Source organism: Charadrius vociferus, unplaced genomic scaffold (genome assembly GCF_000708025.1).
Source record: "Charadrius vociferus isolate BGI_N301 unplaced genomic scaffold, ASM70802v2 scaffold475, whole genome shotgun sequence".
Lineage (NCBI taxonomy): Eukaryota > Metazoa > Chordata > Aves > Charadriiformes > Charadriidae > Charadrius > Charadrius vociferus.
Genome location: NW_009648337.1, coordinates 2,399,954 through 2,415,807, shown reverse-complemented (window position 1 = coordinate 2,415,807; position 15,854 = coordinate 2,399,954). Strand labels below are relative to the sequence as shown.

Below are 15,854 nucleotides of genomic sequence, written 5' to 3'. Positions count from 1 at the left end.
ATGTTAATGGAAAGAGGTAGTGCCAGTAACATTTAAAAAAAAAAAAAAAAAAAAAAAGCTGTTTAAGTGTGTGTAGTCGGTTTGGAGCTGAAATACAATTCCTGTACTAATGTGTGTGTATATTTCTGTTTTCAATTCTAAGATGATGATTAGCAAGTCATTACATTTGTCACATGTGAAAATGTGTTTATTCAACTAATGGGTGATTGCATCAAATAGCTAATTTTGTGTGTTGCAAGTAACTTGCAATTTAAAAAATATTTAACTGAAGGAGCACAAGTTCTGTGGTAGTTTTTAAAAAGTGGCTGTGGGACACAGGATGCAAACTGAAACTAGTTCAGAGTTGAATTATTCATCTCAAAGTAGTATTTATGCAGTGTATTATAGATTCTTGGTAAACCAATAAAGTATTGTTCGGCTGTTTCTTTACCTAATAGAGTTTTGAGAGGAAAATGTTATGACCCAGGAGTCATTTATAATTACTTGTAATGTATATCTACGAAGATCAGCGGAGGAATAAACAAATCAATAAGGTAGCAATCTCTTTTTTTATTTAAATGGATTAAACTATTGAAGAGAGATGTATCTTCAACTTAGTGTCCTGTAAAACTCTTAAATAATATTCAGAGATAGTTCCAAGCTGACATATGATGTCTTTTTCATCTTTTGAACATTAGATAACCACAGCCACACAGTATTGTTCTGTAGAATAAAGATTGTGCCTGGTGGTGTTTTTTCATTAACACGGTCAGAAGAATAAGTTACAGAAAGCAAGTTGTGAAGTTATTTTTCTTGGATTTCAATATTAAGTAGCTCAAGACGGGATTACTTGTCTCTCATAATTGTGAATGTAATTAATACAATTAGCAATTAATAGTTATTTTTAGAAGATGGATTTGGTTCTGCTAACTGGAAAAATAAAGCTGCCTCTCAAAATACCTATTATCATAAAAAATGCCCTCAAAATCATATTTCTGCAAGCATATTAAGGAACTTTTTCATTTGTTTTATTGTGAAAATACACTTTTAGAGAGAAATGGGATGGCAAGCCTGTTGACTTTTACGTACAGTGGATCACATCAGGCAGTGTGTTCCTGCATCCCCACCCCCATGGTAAAGGAATTCTTCAGGCTGCTCAGTGAGTTGTCTGCCTCTCTGGTGCATCACAGTCATAACCTTCCCACTGCTGTAGTGAGTTGCCTTTGTTACTGAAAGACAAATTCAGACTAAAATACTTGTCCTTGTGCAAACCTTCTGATAGTCTCCTCTTCAGAAAAAAACTGGCCTACATTGAAATGAAGTAATTCTGCTGTCACCTGTATGACTTGGAAAATGCATTAGAGCATGATTTAAATGTTTCAATTTCTTCTTGGCATCTCCTTTACTTTAAGCGTCAGTGATTTCTATGACACATTCACACGCCTTTGCAAGAACATTATTATGTACATGCAGATGGTACAAGCACCAGAAGAATTTTTTCAGGTGAAAAGTGAGAGGCCTTTTATTATGAAGAAAAGCTCAGTAATAACTAGTACAGGAGACAGATTAGGTATACCATTAGCTATACACGGGAAAGATGTATTAAAAGATGTCTTCTGTTTTATTTCAGGTTTTAATACGTATGTGAGTTTCTTCTGCGTGTTAGGGAATAAAAGTCACGCAATATGGTCTTTTCTCTTTTTGTGATTAATCCAAATTTGTGGTGTAGTTTGGGCAAGAAGTTGTAGCTACTCATTTTGCTGCAAAAATTCACATTTTTTGGTCCAGTCTCAGTATTGATATATCTGGTTTTGCCTGTTTGGTCATTAATAATTGGGCAGTATGCTAGTGTCTGACTGTTTACATAGGATAAATCGTTCAGTATCGTTTCTGAAACTTTTTCGTTAACACCACTTCAGGTTGTTGTGTAAATGCAGTCTAAACACGTGTGTCATTAAGCATTTTGCCTTTTGAGGGTAGCTGGCTAGGATTTGGCTTTTCTACAAGTCTTTTAGCGGGTTCTTTCTCCCCAGAGCAATGGCCTTGGGCACCATGGTGACGGCAGTCAAGTGGCAAAGAAGCTGTTGTCCTGTTATCAAGTTTTAATAAGACTTCTTCTGAAATCCTGTTTTTCATGCTTTCCTCCATCCCATCCCCCTGCTTTTTTTGTTTTACGTCTCTTGGCATTGAGTGAACTAAATTCATGAATCTATTGAAAAAACATTGGTCACTAGTAAGTAACAATACAGTTCATTCCTTAATGTTCGCTGTTAACAGAACACACCTATTGCCTTGGAAACACTATTAATTAGAGTTGAATGAAATATACAGAACTAGATATTAAGTATCTTTTTTTTAAAAAAAAGGTTTAATGAATTTTGGCTTGGACAGCTGTATTCTTTTCTTATTTTCTGTGCTTTTTAATTCAAGTGTGAAAGGATTGAAAAAAGATTTCTTAAAAATTAAGATGCGTATTTTGAAAAAGAATGCAAACTGTGTATTATGATTAAAGAATTTTGTATATATACATACACACAGGCAGGTGCATCACTTCAAAAGAGTTGTTAGTATTCAGCTACACAACGTACTCATGGAAACGATGTCATTTGCTCAAAAGGAAACAAAATAAATTTAGTACATTTTTCACATGAAAATGTTTCAGTTGCTAGAGAAGGGTGCAGTGGTGTGCGCAGAGCAGCCATTGGCGAGCACTGCCCGAGCCCTGCCTCTGCGGCTGCTGGGCAGCATTGCCCACGCACCGGGCTGTTGGGCTTCCACCCCCACCAGTAAGAAACACCTTTTGCTCGCTGGTCAGAGCACGCAGATAGGAAGTTTAAGGAATGTACTTTTTTTTTTTCTTTTTTCCTCTCCTCGGGAAATACTGTACACTTAACTGAATGCATTAATTTAATAATACTGTCTCTCTGCAGAGTTCATCCCAGGAAGTGAGATTCAAGCTTGTGGAAAGGAGTTAGAGACTTGCAAAATAATAATTAAAAAAAAACCCAAACCACACCAAAAACTCCTAGCTGCACAAATACAAGTTGATCTAGAGATTCTTGCATGGAGTTGATGATGAATTGCCCATGGTTTTGGTGAGGCTGAGTCTTTTGCTTTTGGTTGCACTGGAAATCTGAAGTTAATGCTCATGAGAAATAAAAACAGAGGACGTGGGTTACTCGGTGTGCCTAAAGATTGCAGAGGCAGCAGCAAAAAGACAAAACTTCTCTTTGAAGCAGTAGCTTCAGCTGTGTCTTATTGTGTGCACTGGGAACGGAGAGGACTAGCAGCCAACCTGGGAGAAAATGCCAGCTAAAGGTAAATATTTCTTCAACGAAAGTGATGACTGCAGGATATCAGACCCGCTCTATGAGAAGTACCGCTATACCAGCCAGCAGCATCCACTCCTGCTGTTGCTGCTCTTCATTGCAACCATCTTCTGGACTACTCTAATTATAATCTTTTTTGTCATTAATGTGAGTATACTTTTTTTCCTTTGTGTTTGATGTTTTCAATGATGATGAGGAATCACTATAACAGCATACAAAACCTTTCAGGCTAAATAATTTTTTGAGCCACGTGGTATCAAAGTTGCAGTGTTGAAAGAAATCAAGTAATTGTGTATGCGATGCTGTGCATGTTTTTGAAGGGACAGGGAAGGGAGGAGATGGTGGTGTTAGGCACATGCACAATTACTATGAGGATTGTTCTTTCCTTCCTGTATGTTATGAACAAATCATAATCTATGCTAAATGATAGCTATAGTAGTAAATAAGTAATAAAGGGGCCAAAGAAAGAACTGGAACATAAGTTAAAATGTCCTGCATTTCTCATATTTTCTTTTTAGAGTAATCGAAGGAATGTAAAATAATATAGTTATTAATTGGTTATGAATTCCTGAGATGATTTTTTTTTTTCTTTTAAGGATTTGTAGGTATTCATTCCTTTTTTTTTTTTTTTTGGTAGTAAAAACACAACAGGAATCACGGTACAGTGGGTGTTTGTTCAATCGATAGTTAGCAAAGAGCAGGGATCCTGTAGGTATAAAAAGCAGGGATCCTATAAGCATAGGAAAAATGCAGCTTAAGTAATTTTTTGTTGTGTAGCATAATATGGCTTTCCGTAAAGAAATTATGTGTTCTTCAAGATAGCCCAGTTGACAGCTGGTAAAAAAGGGGAGTTGGTTTAAAGATAACATTGTAAAAATGAAATAAGGAAGCTGTTACAATCCTTCGTTGCGTTCTAGCACTGCTTCCCAAATACTATGCTTCATGATAAAGTGTCTTTAAGTGTCTCTTTAGCAACAAATCTAATTTTACCAATTGCACTTCTATCCCTTTTAGCTTTTATTTCTTAAAAAAGGAAAGAAGTAGCCACACTATTTGTATGTTACAAGTCATCTTCTGTAAAACTTAGGGAAATAGCTGTTACACTCTTTTTAGCAAAGCTTGAACTTCTTAAATGCATTTCTTTGGGTACATCTGCATTGTATGATATAGTATAGTTAGAACTTGGCTTCAGAGACAAAACCAAAACTGCTAATTTGGGAAATAATAATGGTGGAACTGGGGTAGACTGAGTATCTATAGTAGTATTTATTTTATTATCTCTATATGTGTGAATATCAGAAAGTGTTAATGCTGCCACAGCTAGACTACTTAGGAACTCAGGTTAGCATATTTTAAAGCTGTCTAAGCTGTTTCCAGGACAGTATAGATGCATTTTCCATTTTTTTTTTCTAAAGGGGACATTTAGACCAAATATAACACTTTGTTTTGCTTTTGCAGGAAGCACGTTATCATCTTGCCTTCGTTATTGTAGTATGTGCTGCTCTTGTCATATTTGCAGCCATGTACTTACTTTTATGTATTGAATCGCTATTTCGGAGATGGCTAACGTTATTTGGAGTTATGATTTGGATTTGCTTCTTAATCGTAGGATATGTATCTCTTTTTGAAAAAGCAAATGATTATCAACTATGGGAACAGGTATGTGTATCTTTTTCATTGAGGTACTTAGAACTGGTAGTCACTACGTATGAATGTGTTTGTGTAGTTTATTTGTTCTGAATGTGATAACTGCATAATAATTTTTTCTTGAGATTTAGGTTCACTTTCCTAAATTGGTTGTATTGGCTTATTATAGCAAATTTTAGTTTGAATTCTTTATTATAGGGAAAATACAGTTCAGCTGAGAAAATTGGATAACTGCATAAATCTATGCAGGAATTGTATCTTTAAGTTGTAACCGAATTGTATTTTTATTTAAGATTTTTACTAAATCTTAATTACTATGAATTCGTCTTTAAGAGAATTTTTCATTAATAGTGCTTGCTTTTTTAATTCATGTGTGTCAAAGTGGAGTTCAAGAAATGTATAAAGGACTCCAGAGCTGGGTGTGCCCTAGGGAGCATATTTTCAAATCACTGGGAGAGGTAAAGTGAACAATAAGAATTAATGACACATCCTGGCATAGCTGGGTGTGGCTAAAGTTCATTGCTTAGTATCTCTGATCAGAAGATGGGTGATTTCATTATGCCAAAAATATCATAATCTGTAGGAAACTCCTCCTAAGCTCTCATAATGTAAACAGAAGAGTTTTTAATGAAATAAAAATGGCTTTTTATCTTGTTTTACTGACTCTTCCCCTTCCCCTCTTTATTTCAAATAAAGATAGATGTAAATTATCAGTTAAACAACCAAAATCTGATTTGTATTATGGCCTGGGTCCAGCACTGTGTATTTACAGTTGCTATTCAGTATTTTTTAACTTAAGGGAGAAGTTATTACCTTGGGGAAAAAAGAAAATTTACTGTTCTTAACTATAAGTACAAACATGTAATGAAGCAAGGTTTGGTTTTGCTGCTTTCAGCACTGCAAGCCAATGTCTTGTCTTGTTGTCATGTGATAATTCATTAACATTGATTAAAAGCCTAAAATATAAGGAGACCATAGATTACAAAGTAGAAGTGAATAGGTTCATTTCAGATTAGAAAGTAGAAGTGAATAGGTTCATTTCAGAATTTTATCTCAAGTTATGAATTTATCACTAATTAAAGATCCTCCTTAAATGCAGGTATGACCTTTGTTTGTCCATGCTTATAAAACTATTACACGGCGTTCAGAACACTGTGTGGTAGGGGTTGTACATATGGCAGAAGATTCTTTTTAGTCCTGCTAAAATAGTAAAGGTGGACATGAAAAGATTACTTTTGTTGAATGAAAACTTTTATTTGCTTGTTTTTTCATTTATTGTTGTCCCAACCAAGCTATCTATTCTGGCAAAACATTTAAGTGCAGACTGGGCCGTGAGACTTCCTTGATGGAAGCTCATGGCTGGAATGGCACAAATTGAATTGCAATGATGAGACAGAGCTGAGCCAGGAACACTGCAATATTTTCCTCTGACCAGGATTGTTAGTTTCCATATATATGAACTAAACACGGGAACAAATCTATAAATATCGATTCGAGTTTTATTTATTTTCCTTCTGATCCCTAGCAGTTTAGTGGACCATTGTGCATTTTGTAAAATCTGTGCAGGTAAACATGTAGTTAGAGGCAATGATGAGTGTTCTTTTGTGTCAGCACCAGGAAGCATTGGTTGGATTTTTGGTATTTGTCAAATATGGAGTAAACATGCACATGTGATGGGGTGATGTTAAAATTAGAGTAATAACTTGGAGAAGATGAGAAATCTGATTCTATTCAGTGTTGCTATCCTTTCAACACACTGTTCCTGATACATGATGTACAAAGTGCATCTTCAGATGTAATGGATAAATTAAGGATGAAGGGCAAGGACAACTGAAAAACTTGAAGGTGATATGTCATGTTAAACTGTCTTATCTATGACTCTGTAGCTGCTAATTCCCTCAAAGCTTTTAGGACTACCACTGTCATTATTTTTTAATTGTGCTTTTGAAACATCAATAGTTAATTGTTCAGCCTGAAAATGAGCAAGAATCCTGCTACTTTGCTCTTTGTTCCTTAGTGTTTTTTGGCAGGTGCTTAATAACATGTATGTGTGATTCTTTTTTTTTTTTTTTTTCTTTCTCTCTCTTTCTTTCCAAAGGTGCCATTCTTTCTGTTCATAATCTTCACAGTTTATACCATGCTACCCTTTGGGATGAGAGGTGCTGTCATAATTAGTGTGCTTTCTGCTCTTTCCCATATTATTGTTCTAAGTGTTATGGTAAGCATGACTTCTCAGGAAAATAAGGAATCTGTTCTATTTCAGGTAAGGAAATAGTACTTGATTAAGTAATTAAATACCGTAGTCATATTACCATTTGATATTGGCATCACTATCCTGTTTAGATAAGTTCCAATATTCCACATGGATGCCCCAAATTCATGGATTTGGAGCTTGGGCCCAATGTGTTTTGCGTGCTTCTCATAAAATTGCAATCATTTTAATCTATAATGCATTTTGGTTTTCTGACCTAAGTGAAAGATGCAGAATTATTTTAATTTTTTAACTAAGTTACTGAAAATATGACAAACTATGTCACAATCATTCTTCCAAATCTGTGGAGTTTCAGATGGGTCTGTAACTTCATCTGGCACTACCTATAGGGTGGATCAGCAGGGCCGTTGCTGCCCTGGGGAGTCAGCAGGGCCTGGGAATGCTACTGAGTGCTTTCAAGGTTCCCAGCACTTATTAATAGGGTGTGTTCAAAGGAGCACCCCAGCTCTTTTGATGCAGGTGTGTGTCAGGCTTCACACAGCATGCTGATGCATGAGTTTGTAGACTGGTTTCTCCCTAACTCAAACACTGCCTGCAAATAAATGTTAAATGATATAGCAGAATTTTCTGTTTCATTATATTACTGTATGTTCATACAGAATGCCTGTGACTCTCAAGGTTAGCTTATATCTCCCAGGTACATCCTGGCTATTTGCAACACTGATTTGGTGTGTGACAAGGCGAGATAAAAATTAAACGTGGCCTGGGGTTGTTTTTAAGGGACTAGTATGTGTATTAGTGAGGTATCAATGACTGTTCTCCAGTAGGTAAATATTTTTCTTCTTGTGCAGCTACTTGCCAATGCTGTCATTTTTCTTTGTGGTAACTTGATGGGTGCATTTCACAAACGCCAAATGCAGGTTGCTTCGTGGGATTTGTATAGATACACATTAAAGTGCATTCAGGTCCGAATGAAACTGAAGATTGAAAAGAGGCAACAAGTGAGTGAACTAATTCATGTTCTGAATTGCTTGTTTTCATTTCTAAAGTCTGTATAATTTTATAAAGTTGGTGACTAATGCATGTTGAAAGGCTTGGTCCAGTCTTTCTGATACCCACCTAGTGTCAAAAATAAAAATTGTGCTATTTGTAACAAAAGAAGGAAGTTGAAGGGAGGAAGCTGTTCTCGGTGGCTTGTCTATGTGAAAATCACAGTATTTGTAACAGGAATGTAATTGCCAGTTATTTTAGTTACTTTTTTCCTAGTATAAAATGTTACTGGGACTGGCCCAAGGTAACTTAAAAGAACAAGCCCTTAATACCCTGAAAAATACTTGTAAGGTATTTTCAGCAGTTAGTTCATGATTCCTTTGGTTGGTTTTTGGTTTTGTTTTGTTTTGAATGCTAAAGTATTATTTGTTCTTGTATTTTCTTGTATCTCGAACTATTTGTCTTTTGCTAGAAGGAGAAAATTGGAGCCTAAGGGAGAAAAAAATTCTCTTTTATCCTGGTATAAGTAGGGTTAAGAACAGCAGCTGTAGAAGGCTGATGTGTACCGAGTTCTCTGCCCACCAGTTGTTAGATAAAAGGAAGGGTCTGGAAAGTGACTGACTTGATCAAATTGAAAAGACGAAAATGCCACTCTGATAGTGCGATCTGCCTTCTGATGCTAATCTTGCGAGATGAGGTGACAAATCTGCATGAAAATCCTGGCAGAATTTCCCCATGCAGCAGCCAGGGAAACAACTAATCAGCTTACACAGGCAGCGTGCTCTCATTCTTTGGGCAATGTGGTAACTTGCATGGTTGTTTGTTCTTGGTTTTTGTGGTGTGGGTTTTTTTTTTTATGGTTGCTTGTTCGAAGCTTAGATGTGCTTAAGTGTATGGACAGCTTTCTTTTCATCTGTGTTGTAACTTGTCACACAATTTTGAGTCCTTTTTGCCACCCACTTTTTCTCTGTGAAAATAATGTGAGAAATGCAGTTCAGGGAGTTCAGGGTTCATCATCACTTCCTTGAAAACTGTGTAATGTGTCAGCCTAAAATGGCCCCGTTACATTCACTGGGGCTCTGCTGTCAGTTTAAATTGTTCCCCAAAGTTGACTCTCCTCATGCTAGAGGAGGGGAAGGAGGTGTTTCTGTGGGCAGTCTCAAACTAAACTGCTGTCTATGCCTACTGTAATCCAGTACTTGATGCTCAAGGACTCCCTCTTCCCACTGTGATCCCAAGGCATTTGGCTTTGGTGGCAGGCACTGGTTAAGTAACCCTGGCAGCTTACTACCATCTGTATACTGCTGCATGGGGTATGCAGGAAAAGGGGACAAAATTTGGTCCAATGGGACAGCATTTTACTCAGTTACACAATGTTTTGACCTTGCTGATGATGTCATCTGAAAAAGTTCCTACTTGTAGTTGCTCCATACAACATTTCCTCTTCTGTGGGTGACTGTCTCTGGAGCGGTTAAAAGTACTTTTTGTCTTCCTCTTCTGCCCAGCAACTTAGCAGGGTCATCTTTGAAGAATGGGCTTTTGAGTCAAAGCCAGTGTAAAACAGTGCACTGAATAGTCAAACAATGTAAGTGAGTTTTGAAGAGTCTGTATTCTCACTCAGTTCAAAAGACTGTTTCAGTGGCATCAGTTCCTGGTTCATTTAAGCTATGGCAGCGTGTTGTTGACACTTCGGTATCTGTTGCTGCTGTTCCAGCATCTGAGAATTCATAAGGGTTTTTAATACTGCATAGATTGTTTGTTACAGAATATAAGCTTTTATCAGAAGCTTTATCAGGCGATGCTAACATAACACAGAGATTGGTGGAAAAAATAAGTTTTCATTTATCCAGAAATTGTAGTACTGAATACTGAATTCTGGTTACAGAGAGATGTCTCATCTAGGTCAAAAGGAATACAAGGAAAAAATGTGCAACACCCTTACTTAAGTGTAAAATCAGTGATTCTGAGAACAGAAATGTAAAAATATTTTCTCGAAAATCTGATGTGTGTTGCTAAAAAGCTATTTGAATAAAGCCATTTTATTTTTTCAATTCCTTCTTGCAGTCACTAAACTCCTGCAGTTTTAAATTTTCTGTGTTAAGAATTTTGCATCATTCACTTTTTGCCTCTCCTTGTAGGAAAATTTGCTTTTATCCATACTGCCAGCTCATATCTCTATGGAAATGAAGTTAGCAATCATAGAGCGACTAAAGGAAACTAATGATAATAGGCAAATGCATGACAACAACTTCCACAGTCTATATGTAAAAAGGCACCAAAATGTTAGGTAAGTGGAAACTCTACCAGTAATTGTATTAATACATAAGCTGCTGATTCTTATTAGTGTATATGGTCCAGTGAAACTGAAACCTGGAGCTAGACTTTCAGGCAGAAGTGAGCTTCTTTCCTGTGGTGGGCAAATAATGTGTCCTGAACTGATGTGCTGTCTTCTAAATCAGTTGAGATACTTGAACCCTTTTTTTCTGGAGTTGTTTTCCAAAAAGAGAGATGCTTTCTATTAAATACATTTTATTATTTAAGCTGACTGTGGAATAGACATATCTTCATATTTCAATTATGTTGTTTTCCCCTTTTGTTCTTGTCTAGCATTCTTTATGCAGACATTGTAGGATTTACTCGCCTTGCCAGTGACTGCTCTCCTAAGGAACTAGTAGTGATGCTGAATGAACTTTTTGGAAAGTTTGATCAGATTGCAAAGGTAAGCGTTGCAGTTTGTTGTGCAGTAGGGATAAAGGCCGCCATTGGAAAAACAAGTAGTCTTTTCTGCAAGAGAGAAGACAGTTGGTGTGAGTGCTTCTGCAGTCATGAAGGGAAGACTGCTTTGGCTTTAACACTAACTAGCAAAGTCACATTAAAACAAAAACAAAATTTAAAACATAAATACAAAATTTAGCAAGTTGTTACTGTAATTCCAATTCTTGAGTCTGGAGGTTTATCTGTATTTTTCAGGGAATTGTCTGATGGCAATAAATTATTACAATAGGGCTGTAAGAGGTAGTGTATACAAGCTCTATTGAGGAGCTTTGCTGCATTCAGTTAGAAGGATTGTTTGTTGGCTCTGCAAATGGGGAACTCCCAGGCACACATTTAAATTAATAAATTCAGTCATATTGCATCAGACCAAGGAGTTCTTTAGCTCAGGAGTAGTAATTAGTAATGGATACTTATAGAAAAATGTAAGTAGATTAAAATGGTCCCTATTAAGACATACTCACACTACTGAGCCTTCAGGCTGGTGGTACTACTTTTCACGTCCAGCTGCTGCTTGAGGTTAATTACTTTGCCACTGTAACCAGAAACTCAGTTTTTGAGTTCTCAGATTACAGGGACGGTATCATATATGTATTTGCATGATTGACTCTGTGTGATGATTTCTGTTATCCTCTAAAACTGACTGTAATCTTGGATATACGTTTTGTCATATCCATTGATTTTTCTGTTAGTATTATGAGGCAAATACGGCTTTAGGAAAATAAATGCTGCATTTTGTTGTATCCTATGTGACATCAGAAAAACCAAATACCAACCCAAGTTCTGGTTCTAGAAATTTAGCACTGGTAAAGCATAAGTCAAGACTAGCAACTACCTATCAAAACTTCCCATGGTTTAAAGATGTTGGTTTGATTTTGTAACTGACTATATTTGGATATACTGAATGCAAATTAGAAAATTAATGGACTTGGAAAATCTTGTTTTTGTGAAATTCTAAAAATTCTTCAAAAAGTGGGAAAACTCTAAAATTATTAATATAGCAGGTGAGTGAAATTGTTTTAATTAAACATTTGTGGATGTCATTGAATAAATTCTTAAATATATCACTGATTAAAATCTGGCTATAAAATCCTGGTTAACCTTTTTGACTAAATGACATTGCTAATGTTTGTATTTACATGAATTCAGTTACTGTTAAAACTTCAAGTACTGACAAATAAGAGAGTCATATTGACTGTATTGTATTGTTGTGAAGCAGCTATTAAGAACACACAGAATAAGTCAGGTCATCTTAGTTGCCAAGAGCTTTTTATGCCACAGTAGAAGCTGCGGGTAAAGACATTTGGTCATTTTTTTGAAACTGTTCCTCATATACAAAAATAGAAAATATTCCAGATTTTGAGTCATATGTGTTAATTTCTGACTCCTGTCTGCAAATTGAACTGTTTAGAGTCAAGGTCTTTTGCAACTCTGTGGTTGAGCTGTAAGAAGAGATTCCCTCTTTTTGTGCCATTTTTGTTTGGCTAAGGAGTATTCTCAGTCATCTTTTCCATAATATAAAAATGTTTTAGGCTCCAGTTTACTTAATAAAAGTCAGTGGCTAACCTGGCCGCTGAGCTGGATGCTGAAGTCTGTCCACCTGAAACTGAAGCACAAGGGTATCTAAGCTTGTCCCTTGCTGCAACGCTCAGAACCTACTGGATGGCTTAAGATGGTGGGAAATGATGGATATTATTTCATTGATGAACAGCGTCGTTTGGTAAACTGTCACTGATTTGAGCTGGTTGTAAACTAGGGTATTTTGGAGTTGACTGAAGAATTGCTGGGCTGTTCCCACAGCAGGGAGGGTTGACCACAGCAGGGAAGGTGTCAGCTGGCCGAAATTAAGCCATCTCTACTCATCAAACAGTATACAACCTTGCAGAATTAGCCATGGCTTGCTTGCAACCTTTGTAGTTAAAATTCTTCAGTAATGTTTTAACAAAAGACAGTATGAGGAGCTCTTTGCTCTTCCCCTTTCCTCTCTCCGGGCAGTAATGGGCAGCAGTATCCTCAAACTGTAGTGTGTTCTGGCTTCCTCTTCAGTCATATTTGAAACAAAAAAAAAGGCATTTTGCTTCTGAAAAGCCACCAGGGTGGGCATCTTAATTCCTAACTTTTCCCTAAATTCAGTACCAGTTTTCTAATACTGCACAATGTTACTTATGAGGCTGCCATGCAAAAATTGAGGAAAAGCTGAACAACCTGCCTATAATTCAGGCGTTAATAAAAACAAAGATTAAATGATAGGTACATAGATTTTATCCTTTAGATGGTAAATTGTGACAGTTTTATTTTTGTTTACAGTTTCCCAATTGCAAACAGTTCCAAGAATAAGGTCAGAAGCTAGTAAGATTTTATTTCAGAAATGCTTGAAGCGGTCATTTCTGTTATCCTTCAGTGAGCAATGTCCAAGAGTCTGGATGTGGGAAAGGAGAAGTAAGCTTTGCTTCAATAAGGATTGAATTAAGCCTGACTCTCAAAATGATATAGACAAGTCCTAGCCTACTTGTGTATAGCCTACTTGTAGTTCGTGTTTTTTGGTTTTTTTTTTTCTTTTAAATATGTTTAGCATATTTTCATAGGAGAACGAATGCATGAGAATAAAAATCCTGGGAGACTGCTACTACTGTGTCTCAGGCCTACCTGTGTCCTTACCGGTTCATGCCAGGAACTGTGTTAAAATGGGACTCGACATGTGTGAAGCAATAAAGTAAGTATAGCACAGAAGGCTTTTTAATGTATCAAGGCTGTGAAGATAATGATTAAAGTCATTCTTAGTTTTCTTGTCAACATTCAAAGTGTATTTATTAGCTGTAGTTGGGTAGTTATGCATCAGGTTGTAAGTTTGTCCCTTGTCTTTGCACTAAATGTATAATGAGACTAAACGTTAACAGATCTCCAGGAGGAGGCGAGAAAATCAGAACTAATGCTCTAATGTCCTCCTCCCTCCACAGGCAGGTAAGAGAAGCCACAGGAGTGGACATCAACATGAGGGTTGGTATTCATTCTGGGAACGTGCTGTGCGGTGTGATCGGCCTCCGAAAGTGGCAGTATGACGTCTGGTCACACGACGTGTCCTTAGCAAACCGCATGGAGTCTGCGGGTGTACCTGGGTGAGGATCTTCCCTGTCTGGAATTTGTAGCTGTGCCATGACACAAATTCTTATAATGGGATGATGAAAATAGGACAAATGTGTACTTACCAGAGCTGTAAAATGTTAATATTTTCTGATTATGTTTTCAATGAACTATAAAATTCTATTCTTAGGCAAGTGACTGCTGCTTGACCTTCCCTTCATTGGAGAAACTTCTGTGTCTTCAGCAGTGTATTATGTTGACTTAGTTAATTCATGTTGTGCACAGGGATAATACTATATTTCTTTCAGCTAAAGAATAGATATGCTACTTACATTAACAAGGCAAAGCTACATATTTAGCTGCTGTTTCTGTTAATATGATCAGTCCCACTAGATTTATATTAGCTCTATATTCACGCCCCCGCTCCCCCAAGAAAACACAACTCAGAAATTAAAATGCAGCCAGATGAGGAGCATCCAAGCAAGGAGAGTTTGGAGCATGTTCTCTTTGCGTAGCATTTGTTGTAGGCAGAATGGGAAGGAAAGCGAGTAGTCCTGAGTGGAAGAGTTGAGGCAAAGCAATAATGTAACTTGCCATGTGCTTCTCAGCAGTGCAGAGGATTGGGTCCGAGGTTGAAATATGCGGCCTTTTTGAAGATGCTTATTGAAAAGGACAAATATAAATGTTTTTAAATAACACCACCGTTTTGTATTTTCCTCAATTAGGAAGGTATACCTTTTTTCCCTATTTTCTAAGTTGAAATTGAGAATTAGAATTTAGCTAAGAAACTAATTTTTTTCCCTTTACCCTTCTCTTTTCACCTTTTTCCCTTTCCCGTTTCCCTTTTTCTGTTCCCAAATGAGACCATGATTTTGTAGGTTCTTGGTAGTCTGTGCAAATTAGTACTTAATTGAATGGCATTCAAGTGGGTATATGTTTAAGCATTAAAGTATTGTTTTCTCTTAAAAAGTGGTTCTAAATGAGTGACATTATATGGTTTCTTATTATTTCTATGCCTCAGACAGCTTTTAGATGCTTGTAACTTAAAAGTTAATTTCTGTGAAGTGGCAAGGGGATATGAGTGTCAAATTATTTTCTTGCATTGGTAACCAAAACAGAAAGAAAACTAGTTGGAGCTTGGTTAACAGTCGCAATACTATGTGAGTTGAGTGTTTTAGTGTGTTGAGTCAGCATGATTAAACAAGAATACAGAGTTGTAAAGTTTCTTTTGTTGGTAAAGCAAACAACATGACTGAATATGGCACGAAAACATACTTTTCTTAGTGACGTTTAGGAGCATTGCCTAATCTTGAAAACTTTGATTATTCCATTAAGTTCTTCATGCTTATGTTTGATAAAGCTCGTTAAGGTTGGCTTGCTGATTGTCAAACATTGTGCTTAGTACTTCCTATATCTACACTTGTCAAGCACTTGGTTATCATGTGTTTCAAAACTAGCCAGAGGAAACCTTCCATTCGTGGAAGACTGAGCCTTACAGGGAGGATGGGTTTCTATTTGTTATGCAAATGTTATGCTATATTTGTTTCCTGCTCTGCAGAAAAATGATGTGTCTGGGATTCCCCATGCCAATGTTAGCTAGTCCTGCACCTTTGGAAGCAGAACTTTTGTCACTGGGGGTGGTTTGAGGTTTTTAGTTAAAATAGGAAGTATGTATGTTTTGGGTTTCTGTAAATGAAGGCATTCTAAAGACTTTTGAAAGGGTGCCGGAAAACTTCTGGCTTTATAAATATTCTGTTTCCATTGACAGAGTATCCTTGTTCATCATCTTTCCGATTTTAAAAGTTATTTGCTTTTACAACAATGTAGTACACTAGTAAAGCACA

The 15,854-nt window shown here is 36.7% G+C and overlaps 1 protein-coding gene across 1 annotated transcript in view; it reads left to right on the top strand.

The window, feature by feature from the left end:
• The first annotated feature begins 3,284 nt into the window (after positions 1-3,284).
• Positions 3,285-15,854, top strand: part of ADCY7 (adenylate cyclase 7) — a 31,010-nt gene continuing 18,440 nt past the window's right edge. Inside the window, exons 1-8 of the mRNA XM_009885078.1 lie at positions 3,285-3,455; positions 4,767-4,967; positions 7,054-7,218; positions 8,019-8,168; positions 10,296-10,444; positions 10,765-10,876; positions 13,515-13,642; positions 13,887-14,045. Of these exons, the coding sequence (XP_009883380.1) occupies positions 3,285-3,455; positions 4,767-4,967; positions 7,054-7,218; positions 8,019-8,168; positions 10,296-10,444; positions 10,765-10,876; positions 13,515-13,642; positions 13,887-14,045 (1,235 nt within the window). The remainder of the gene's footprint in view (positions 3,456-4,766; positions 4,968-7,053; positions 7,219-8,018; positions 8,169-10,295; positions 10,445-10,764; positions 10,877-13,514; positions 13,643-13,886; positions 14,046-15,854) is intronic.